Genomic DNA, 11,429 nt, shown 5'->3' on the forward strand with positions numbered 1-11,429 from the left:
GGATCACAAGAGCCCTGTCATTGCTCTCCGGTGACAAGCGGGCCTGTTTTTACACCTTCCTTCTAAATAAGGAAGCGGCCTGACAGACATATGACCATCGACCCAATTTGGGAGCAGCCCGCGTGCCCCGTCGCGTCTCACGGCCCTACTGAACGCCACCAATGAGCTTTCTCCTCGCCTCAAGTCCCAACAGTGACAGTGGGGTGTTTCTCCCTCGCCAGTATGTTCCCCTGCTGTCAGCACCCTCCCTCTACCCTCGTATTGTCCCCGCGGCGAAGTCAGCACGATTCCATCTATAGGGATGCAGGGATGCGCCTGATGAGGCTGAACCGGGGGTTTCAGTGAGTGGTACAGAAGATTTATCCTGAACTATTACCGCGAGGAAGACAGGCGGGGGAGGCGGGGAGGGGGGGGGGGGGGGGGGGGGTGGAAAGGGAGAGAGAGGAGAGAGTGTGTGTGCATGTGTGTGTGTGTGTGTGTGTGTGTGTGTGTGTGTGTGTGTGTGTGTGTGTGAAGGAGAGAGAGGGGGGGGGGGGGGGGGGGGGAAGAGAGAGAGGGAGAGAGATGCGCTGCAAAACATGGTAATCACCACCACCAACCTCACCATCACCATCACCATCACCTCCAGCTCTGCCGCGCACTCTCCCGACTCCTCTCCTCCTCTGCACCGGGTCCTGCGTTTCATGCCCAAAGCCCCGATCCGCGCTCCAGAAATAACCCCCCCTAGGCCAGCATGCCGAAGGAAGCAAAACAAGAAGAGCGGTATTTTTAGGGTCATTAATATCGACCACGTGGGCCGAAGGTAAACCGGATGGCCGTTGCGCAAAGGCTCCTCGTCAGTATGTCCTGCGAGGCCGGCACGCCGCACTGGACGCTGACCGCGGTGGTCCTCCTGGGCTTTCTGCTGGGGGTCGTGTCAGCGTACCCGTTACCGAGCAGCAGCAGGACAAACGCAACTTTACTGGAGAGACGATGGGAGACGCTTTTCTCGCGCTCCGTACTGGGGATCTCCGGGGAGAAACCGGAGCTCAACTGGGAGAGTGACTATCTGCTGGGCATCAAGAGAGTGCGGAGGCTCTACTGCAACGTGGGCATCGGGTTTCACCTCCAGGTCCTCCCCGACGGCAGGATAAACGGTGTACATAATGAAAACCAGTACAGTGAGTTATACCTCCACCGATGTAATGCAATGGACGTGAACGAGAGGGCGAGTCAGTGCGCATGGATCTATGATGAGCGGGGTAGTCTATACCCCCTCTTTCAACGTGCATGATCATATGTCATAAAGTATCTATTAGGGCTGAGCCCCTTCATTTCCTCCCCCTCCTCCCGGAGCTCAACCATGACATGAATGTATCGACGCTTTTAGACACAACTTATTTTTACGCAGCCCCGTGAGGGCGGTCCGGAGACTAATGGCACAGTGCACGTCCATGCAATTACTGCGGTAACCGCGAGAATGCGCTTAATTGGCACGCGCCTGGGTGCAAATTTAAGATGGGGTGAAGGATGCAGAACAAAGGCTCCGTATGCTGCGCAGCAATCTGCAAGGTTACACCCATAGACGCAGAGAGGGAGAGAGAGAGAGAGAGAGAGAGAGAGAGAGAGAGAGAGAGAGAGAGAGAGAGAGAGAGAGAGAGAGAGAGAGAGAGAGCACAATGTCACGATCGGTTGGTGTTTCGTTTGGTTTTCACTCTAAATGCTGTAACGCTTTGTCTTGCTTCAGGTCTATTAGAGATTTCTACGGTGGACAGAGGAGTGGTGAGCCTGTGTGGGGTGAGCAGCGAGATGTTTGTCGCAATGAACAGCCGTGGAAGGTTGTACGGAACGGTAGGTGCGCACTATATTTCATACTGTCCAGCAATGTTAGTTTACGGGATATTCAGCTCGATCCACCTTCTTTTTGATTGCCAGTCGTGTTTTGGGGATGCTATCCTTCCAGCAGAAGAGCTGCTGCGAAATCCCCATATTTTAATTTCATTAGGAATTTATTAAGCTCCATTTAAAGCAAGTGTGCTAGGCCCGGTCCCCTAGGGGTAAATAATGATGAGGTTAACCGATGCAAGGTTCAGTCCACGCGCCTGTAATGTGGTCGTGTGTGAGGAGGAGGAAGAGGAGGAGGAGGAGGATGAGGAGGAGGAGGAGGGAAAACCCCCTGACGCAATGAAACTTGTCAGCAGAGCTGGAAATCGATTTAAACGGCAAAGCGTTTATTCTGCAGGGCGAGTGCACATCACACCATCCTTGGGAGGACCAGGCCAACTCACCACCGCAGCTCCTCCCACCTCCAACATGGCACACAAAAAAAAAGATTTCTACTTGATTTTAGCAGTGGTGATTTGGCAATGTATTCACCGTGGAAGATTTAAATGATACGATCCAAACATCCCATCGATATATCACACCCAAGCCGCAGCCCCCATCAGCAGAAATGGGAACAGGAATAATACAAAATCAAACAATGAAGACCTGAGGACATGTGTTTTTACCGTAATGACACAGGGGACCTTCAAAAGACCAAGTTAGAGTTCCTCAACATCAAATCAGCCCACGAGCAGCACTGAACAGTGCATTTGTCATCTGTTGATCAACCTCATCTATGTAAACGTTGTACATGTAATCCAAAAGTCAGTTTTTAATAATTGCTGCTTGAGCTGGAGCCTCAATTAGTCTCAAATATGCATCTTGACAGGCCGGCAGACTGTTCAAGACAACGAGCCTTCCGCAGTGTTTTGTTAGAATTCTGCCAAGAACAATCCTGTTTTCTTCAGTTTGACGATTGTATTGTTCAATCCCAGATTTCCACGCGCCCTTGAGCTGAGAGGAAACGTCCGTTGTTGCCACTAAACCCATTTTATCTGCTTGTTAGTTTAAAATCCTACCTGCCTTTCTGACAGATCTTTGTCTGTACAGCCACTTGCTGTCCAGACAGTTTACGCTACAAAATAAGACATGAGAATCAAAACAGGCCTTTTAAAAACATATTTCTATATAGTATATGTTCACGTAACCAAGTTTTCGTTTGACACATGGTTGAATGATCTATTTTGATAATTTCCTGCTTGAAATATGAATACGTTGTTGGGTCCATGTGTCCCAAACATTTTATTTCCAATTCTTTGATCCAGGGGTACGAATCAGTATTGCTGTTCTTACATTAACTTAAGTTCAATATCAGTCCCTCGTTAGCTAGCTAGAAAGACATGGACCATTAAAGTCCCCCACTGGGATCCCGATAGCCCATCAGGCCCCACTCGCAATCTAAAAGGTCACATTCAACGCAAACAATGAAGTGGCTTTGACATATTTTAGGTCAGTGAGGATGTCGCATATTTCTTTCGTTAATGCCCTCTATGTTATTTTTTCTTCACATTTTAAAATGGCTGATACAGAAACCTTGTTCTTGATCTTTCACAGGCTGAAGAGAAAGTGTGCCACTAATTACCTTCTACTATGTATTAATTAAACTTTACAAAAACCCTCATTTGTTCTCCTGATGATTGCGGTGAGTGTTTGGAAATATGAAATGCTGGTGGCAGTTTACTTTGTGTAATCACATATGCACCTTATTGAAATATATATATATATTTATTGCATCGCCGACAAAGAAACAGCGTTTTATTGATTGAATGTAAATGTAATTGTAACTTGAACTTTTTAATCCATTAGAATGAATGTAGTTTGTCTGCTTCTGGAGCACGGGCAGCTATTAATATATGAGTGTGGCTGGTGCAGGGGGAGGAAAGCGTTTAGTAGAGCCCTGCTGACACATGGCCGCTGCCTCGCACTCTGTGGTCAACATGTTTGACAGACCCGATGCGAGTCGGTTATCTGGTCTCGAGTGATGAAGCATCAGCTTGTGAATTGGCTGATGATCCGATAAGAGATTGAATTATGCCCCATGGCTTCCCGAGGGAGAGTATTTGCTCTGCTGCTGCACGCTGCACACGTCATACACTGTTAGCAGTGGTATTGTTCAGTGACAGATTTGTCTGTTTAGAGAATATCTTATGTAGCAGGGCTCTATGTTTAGAATAGTGATCAGGACTCTTGTACTTAAAATCCTCATATTGTCTATTTTATGATAGATATCAAAGGTAAATACGGTGCTTAATTGTATTGTTTGAAAATTCCAGAAACATTTTTTTTCTTTTTAAAGGAATAGTTTGTAAAAATAGATTGATGTGCTTTCCTACCAATTGATCTTGGAGCCAGCGGAGCATTATTTTTAGCTTTGCATGAAGAGTGGAAAAAGGGAGCAAACTGGGAAGTTAAAAAAACTCTTTAAATTATTGAAGAACAATCTGAAAAAAACTGTTCCGTTTTTTGGATTCATTAGCAGGATGACAGATATAATGTGTTATACTGTGGTATGGGGAGCATTAGAGGTGGTAGTAGGCGTACTTTGTTACCTTTGGACTCAACCCCCCTGCTGCAAGTCTTTAAGCTAAGCTGAACTCTCCTGGTACAGCCTTTTACCCTACAGACAGCAAATCTCAAATAATGTAAATCTATTTATTTAAGTTCTGCAGTTCAGTCAAATTGAAAATAAATCAGTTAATATACTAACCCTCCAAAGAGCTTCCTTTAATGTTGAACATTAGCACATTTATTAGTGGATGTGGCTCACTGTGTTTCTTTTAATTAATACTTTTAGGAGCAAACTACATACGCCTCATATTAAGAGCTGTTAGCATTGCTGGAAGATTGCACAAAGATAACGGTAACAAGGCTGTGTGTGATCTCATCTTTGAGCTTTATTCAATATTTCATCTTCCGTCTGCCCCCATCCCTCCAAACTACAAAGTGCCCGTTTCTTGAGCGGTCCATTAAAAGACACTCCGTCTGTCTCTTTGTCCTCTCCAGACAGTCTTCCATGACGAGTGCAAGTTCAAGGAGAGCTTGCTCGCGAACAACTACAACGCCTATGAGTCTCTGGTCCACAGAGGCTCCTACATAGCGCTCAGCAAGCATGGCCGCGTGAAGAGAGGGAACAAGGCCACGACCGCCATGACTGTAACGCACTTCCTACCCCGGATATGATGAGCGGAAAACGGGCAATAACAAACTTATTTGCACATGTGGATTATTTCCCAGGTAACATAGATGCCGTATACGTAGGTACAAACACAGAAGACGACACAGACTGTAAAAGAAAGAAACACCACTATATCTGATAGTATTTATTCAAACTTTATATGTATATTTGGGTAGCTTCCTTTGTATTAGAAATGATGGAGATGCCATTCTTTGCTGCTTTTTTGATTTTGATCATTTTGTGACATGATGGGGATGGACAGGTGCCCTTCATCTCCTCAGTTTCTCTGGGTGCTTGCCGGAATTGGTGGACCTCTTGCCCTGTCAGTGGATGACAGTCCACCAAATGGATACATTATTACCTCAAAGCACCGTTTCCTGAGAAGTAGAAGGGGAAGAAGAAAAAGAAAAAATGTGTGCATGAAATTTCTACAGAGAAGAACGCCTGTTTACTGAAAACGCCTTTTCGATGTCATCCATCGAGGATTTGAGCGCTTCCCATTGTCTAAGTTCAACTGTCTCTGTCACTGTCAGGGCAACTAGGGCACTTGCGAATATGGCGGTGTGTTTTTTATGTTCATGCCTCGTCATGAGGTGGCGGTGCCTTGAGTTCCTACTTGCGCCCCCCCCCCTTGCCCTTGCCCTTGCATGCGAGAAACACGGAGCTCAAGTCAGAAATAGGAATGAAACACAAGTGGTTGCCTCCTCAGACACCACCAGGAGGCCTGAGCCCAATTCCTAGAGGGCCGGAGGTTTCTCCACTTTATTTGCTTTCCATAATTAGACCAATTAGGGAATCAAGACTATGCTGCACAGGCACCCAGTGGAGGCCGTTGTTAATATGGGAAGCTAGATTTAGAGTCGGCACCCATCCGCCCCCTATCATTTCCAAGGGAGCTTTGACAATCCCAGGTTTTATTTACACAAATGTGACCGGATCGTCAGGCCAGATTGAATGTGCGACTTTTTAGTAAATATGTCGGCATGCGTTACTTTCAAGTCTAAATGTGGACTTTCTCAGTTTAAGAGCTCCTCGATTTGAAAGGCTTTCTTTTTTTTTCATCGTCCGAGGTCAAGGGTGCTTCTGTAACAGAATATACAGAATATACCAGACCTATGAAACGAAATGCCCTCCTGTATATTTCCCTTGAGTTCGGTTTCATTGTCAGAATCTGTCGCTTCTGGTCTGGAACCTTGACTTCATATTTAAAAGTGAAGATGGGAGTTGTGTGACTTTCACACGGGTTTGATGATGTTTGGAGCTTAAAGTCTGGTGTTGGTGTTTCAGTGAACATCATTGAGTGCTCAATTACCTGTAAAAATGATGGTTCACTGCATTCATTTGAAATAGTGTAGATTCTCTGGTTTGGTTTGGATGGAACTTGAATTACTTCTGAGTTAATGATTCTGGGATATGTGAACAATACTTCAGGTAACTTAGTCCGTCGGACATTTAGAAGATGTCGATCGCGCTCACAGGTCCCAGATCTTTTAGCGCATTATTGAGATTGGCCGCTGAGTCACAGGATGGCTTCTTGCAAACAAAGAAAGACGAGCAATTTTGCCAAACGCAGCGAACCAAAGGGTTATAAAGGCAACGTTCCTCCGGGCTTTGTGTATGCAGCATACCATACTTGAATTCAACAACTGCTCGGGCTCCTCTTTCAGAGACGAAGGGGGCGAGGAGGACAAAGAGCGAGCAAAGTTGAAGATAGCAATGATGTGCGGATGACTTAGATGGCACTCGGCATGTGGCACTGGTTGTTTGCTTAACTTGGCGAGGATGTGAATAATGTGGGGTAAAATACCTGAGCATCACACTTAGCGGGCCCCTCGTCGGTCGAGGGCCCTGGGATTCTTGTCCCGCTCATCTGAGCCATTTTTGTACCAAGGTCGAAGACCTGTGCTTCCTGGCCTTTGTGTTACTGACCGAGGCACGTTTTCTGGTCCATCTCGACGGCTTTGGTCGGTCACAGAGCTCTGCGCCTGCTATTTCAAGACGTGAATGGTTGTCTTGTACTGTATAACAAAGACGTGAAGGATTCTGCACTTTTCTTGTTCTCCCGAGCAGAGTCTTTTTAATGTGGAAATGTGGTGTGAGAGAGCTAGATTTTATCTTTATGATTTTGAGACACGTTTTGCTATTTCGGCACTTGATCGGCAATATCCTGTCAGTAGCGAACCAGCACTCAGGCCAGTTTGGTGTCATATGATGAAAGAAACGTAGCATGGCTATTAGAGTTGTATAGTTATCATATTTCACCTCATGCCCTTTCGAACATCACTGCAACGCGTTGACAAAATGTCTGTGAGCAATGGTTTACGTGCCCTTTAAGCTCCAGCTTTTATGTCTAGTGGCAGAGACGACAGAGCGCTATCTGGAGTCTTTGTAAGCATGTGTGTATGTGTGTGTGTGTGTGTCTCTACATGCATGTGTCCCGATGTCCTGTTTCTGCCAAAGCGACAGCAGAGATGGTATCAGATCTCTGCTGTCAGGAATAACGGGGCAGAGTCTGTGCGAGCTGATGTGCTGTACTCTCTTCACAGGAGGAGAACGAGGCGGGAGGGACGTGTGAAAGAAAAGAAAGCACTGCCTGTGATTTGAGCGTGTCGTTATGTAGCAAAAAGTCTACTTATAGAGAATCAAATGCTTCCAGGAAAGGGACACTTGAGGTCAACAAGTTGTGCGGTAAATGCTGTGATCCAGGAGAATGACTTTCTTTTTCTTCCCTTTAGCATCACATTACTCATTGTGATTTTATTTATTGCTTCACTATGATCAGATTTTTCTTCTGAACTGATTTTGTGGCAGTGAGGATTTGGCTGGAGAAGTATTTTTGCTAATTTGTCAAAATATTAAATATTATAATATTTATTTTATATAATATTTACTGAACATGGGGTACATGCTGTTTCCCCGTGCTCAGCTTCCATCAAAACAAGCTCTCAGAAACACTTGTTTTTGATGATAACATTGTCATTATTACGTGATGTAATTTCTGATTTATTATGGTATGTTTCAGAGGACGCTACCGGCACAAGAAGCGATGAATCAAGTGGGAATTGTAAAGTTACAATGGCTCCCTTCACTAGTAAGGGACACCTGATACGTTTCGAGAGGCAGAAAGAGGTTGTACGATACAGTGGAAACTGAGAGCGTGGTTGTCACTGGTACACCATCCGTTAACACTGACGCCTCCTTAATGCAGACGGAGAATGGATTACGTGTGCGTTCCGCCCTTTGATTAAGGATCCAGTGTCTGGATTTTGCCATTGTGCTTCTCATACCTTCAGCTGGTTTTAAAATGTGTTTCAGGCTCACAGGGAACCGGGGGTCTATGGAAGGATCTGGGTTCAAACGTGTGTGTGTGTGTGTGTGTGTGTGTGTGTACACGTGAGAGAGCTCCTGAGTGTGTGTGTGTGTGTGTCCCTGTGTGCCAGCAGCCTTTGTGTTTCTCTCTCAGTTTTCTATTCCTGCACTGAGGGTAGAGTGCTTCCTCTGAGTCCCCCTCCTCTTTTTTAACATATACCTCACCTTCTGCCTTAGTTCCGATTATTGAAATGATTGTAAATTAGTGTGAGACAACAGACTTCTCCAATCATTTGTTTCTGAAAAATACGATGAGTAACTAAAATACTATATAGCAAATGGTTTTCTTCTTATTTTTGTACGTATGTGCTGTGCACAGCAGTCAACTGTATTCCTGAGATGATAATAAAAGACCTTTTGTAAAAGCTGTTGTGATTCAGTGCGTTAAAGTTGTGTTTGCTTGAGGCTTGAACACAGATGACAGGAGGAGCCAAAGTCACTGAGGGAGTATCATGAGTGGATATTATGAGTGGGTATTATGGGTGGGTATTATGAGTGGGCATATGAGAGGGTATTATGGGTGGGTATTATGAGTTGGTATATGAGAGGGTATTATGGGTGGGTATTATGAGTTGGTATATGAGTGGGCATATGAGAGGGTATTATGGGTGGGTATTATGAGTGTGTATCATGAGTGGGTATTATGGGAGGGTATTATGAGTGGTACACTGTAAAACCACCGTAAATTAACGGTATTTTACAGGCAGCAAGGACGCCAGGAATTTACCGTTATTTTACGGTATAATACCGTAAATGTTTTTTACACTGTTACCGTAAAATGGATTACTGTATGTTACCAGAAACTTAAAACCAATTTTACTGTGAATTAACTGCAATTTACCGGCAGTCGACGCTAGTAACTTACGGTTTTATTTACCGTAATATACGGTATGTTGTCGTATATTGGATTACAGTTTGTTACCATACGATTACTGTTTTTTGTGTTATAAATACCAATGTTACCGTTTACTTATAACCGTATACTTTTGCATTTAATTCCCCACAAATTAAAGAAAGACAAACAATATTATTTCGGTCATAGTGGTTAGATGCCTTTAAGACAAAAATGTTAGGCATTTGTAACCAAGAACAAAACATAAAACATGCCGCATGTATACAATAATAAGAAAATGAATCATAAAATCATTAGGAACAAGGTAAACCAACTGCAACAATACGCTATGGAACACTTTCAATTGACCACAGCAAACGGCTGGCGTCCTTAATCCAGTGCCTCTGTAAAACAAACCAAAATCAAATATTTAGAAACACTGTCATTGGTAAAATATTAAAATTATAAAGTTGAGGAAGACAACAAGATGTAAGGAAGGAGAATGTTAATCATGCTAGGCAAACAACACTTACCAACGTTACTTGGGGAGACGAGGCAATGAGAAATTCTTCGATGTTGAACTGCACAGGTGTTCTGGATGAACTGAGATTACGTGTCTGATGTCACGTTCAGGAGCAGTCGGTCACGATTAACACTCAAATCCCTTTTAGGCAATGAACACTTTGAATAAAACAAATATTTATAATCTTTACATTCCAGGTACTGAAATGACAGTGAAGGTGGCGCATGGGATAGGGAGGGTGTGCTGTGCAGCATAAGGTCGGCGGTTCAAATCCTGGCTGCTCCCTATGCCAAGTCGAAGTGTCCCTGAGCAAGACACCTAACCCCCAATTACTCCACATACAATTATGTCAAACCATGGGCGTTTTGGATAAAAGTGACAGCTACATGTATAGTAATGTCCTGTAAGTCAAAGTCATAATCGTATCTCATGAGATACTATCTCATTATGATGACTTACAGGACCTGTTTTTCAGTGGCTGACATGGGCTTCCATACATTAACCTACAACAGATGTAGATGGATTGTGATTCACTGCACTTGTATGTGTATTTCCACCACTTATATAAAATATATGTAACATGCAGTTGAATTACGGTAGTCTGCTATTATTGTAAATTGACAGGTTTAACTGTTTATTCATGACATTGGCCGTTAATTTACAAGCAAGGGATTGAAATTTAACTGTATGTTACAGTTATTATGACATACTGTAAGATACCGTTAGAAATGCATCGTAAATTTACAGCAATTTGTTACAGTGTATATGAATGGGTATTATGAGTGGGTATATGAGTGGGTATTATGAGTGGGTATTATGAGTGGGTATGCGGCGCCCTCTCCTGGTGAAGGGACACGCTTGGAGGGACGTTTAAGCAGATGTATGAAAATGAAACGACTGCACTTTCTTTAATTGCGCTATTTCCTGGAGTTTAAAAGTAAGTTTCGAGGACACAATTAAGTGTTTAATTGGTATAACATCTGAATTGATTTGAATGAAACGATAAATTGACATAATGTAAAATATTTAAGGCAGTGCTCACCAGATCAGCTGAATGTACAAAAATGGCCTAATTGTTCAAGAACGCATACATGTCAACAACAACATGAATAAAGTTTCAGATCATGAACTTATGTTTTTTTTTAGATTTACTTGGGATAAACAGAGCAGTTCTTTTAAGGTAGTTTCTCTGAAAATGAACTCAACACGGCAAACTAAAAATAACTCAGTCAGACCTTCGTCTCTGTTTCACCTATTATTAGTACTCAGCTCCTTCCAGGAAAACTTCAAGACATAATTTATGAACAAGAAACCTGAATAAAAAAGTGATACTCAGTGCCGCCGTTCCTGTTTGTTCCCCTCATCAATAAGCAAAAGGTTTGTTTTTCTTTTTTAAGTTCAACCTTCTGGAAAAGAAAACTACTATATCAAAAACTATCGCCTATCAGTCAATCAAGGTCAGGAGTGAAGAGCCTTATTTTCCATGGGGCAATAGAATAGTTTAAAAAAATCTATAAATGGAGCAAAGCTTTTGGAAATGTACACTGGTGAAAGGAAAAGAGAGGCAGCATGTAACTATTAAGCAAGGTAGCAGAATATAATAGTTATCGTGAGGTGCATCACTCATAGTTGCTATAACGTGCTCTTCTTGGCCTGGGGTCATTATT

The 11,429-nt window shown here is 43.5% G+C and overlaps 1 protein-coding gene across 2 annotated transcripts; it reads left to right on the forward strand.

Moving 5' to 3' along the window:
• The first annotated feature begins 584 nt into the window (after nucleotides 1-584).
• Nucleotides 585-8,772, forward strand: LOC120809458 (fibroblast growth factor 6). 2 transcript variants are annotated; one of them, XM_040163276.2, is made up of 3 exons: nucleotides 585-1,160; nucleotides 1,727-1,830; nucleotides 4,867-8,772. In XM_040163276.2, exons 1-3 carry the CDS (start codon nucleotides 812-814, stop codon nucleotides 5,041-5,043), a joined length of 630 nt encoding a protein of 209 aa, XP_040019210.1. In that variant the 5' UTR covers nucleotides 585-811; the 3' UTR covers nucleotides 5,044-8,772. The 2 variants fall into 2 exon arrangements, with proteins under 2 accessions (XP_040019210.1, XP_040019211.2); XM_040163277.2 differs by lacking the exon at nucleotides 4,867-8,772 and adding an exon at nucleotides 2,222-3,484.
• Nucleotides 8,773-11,429: the final 2,657 nt, after the last annotated feature.

This window comes from Gasterosteus aculeatus, chromosome X (assembly GCF_964276395.1).
Source record: "Gasterosteus aculeatus chromosome X, fGasAcu3.hap1.1, whole genome shotgun sequence".
Classification (NCBI taxonomy): domain Eukaryota; kingdom Metazoa; phylum Chordata; class Actinopteri; order Perciformes; family Gasterosteidae; genus Gasterosteus; species Gasterosteus aculeatus.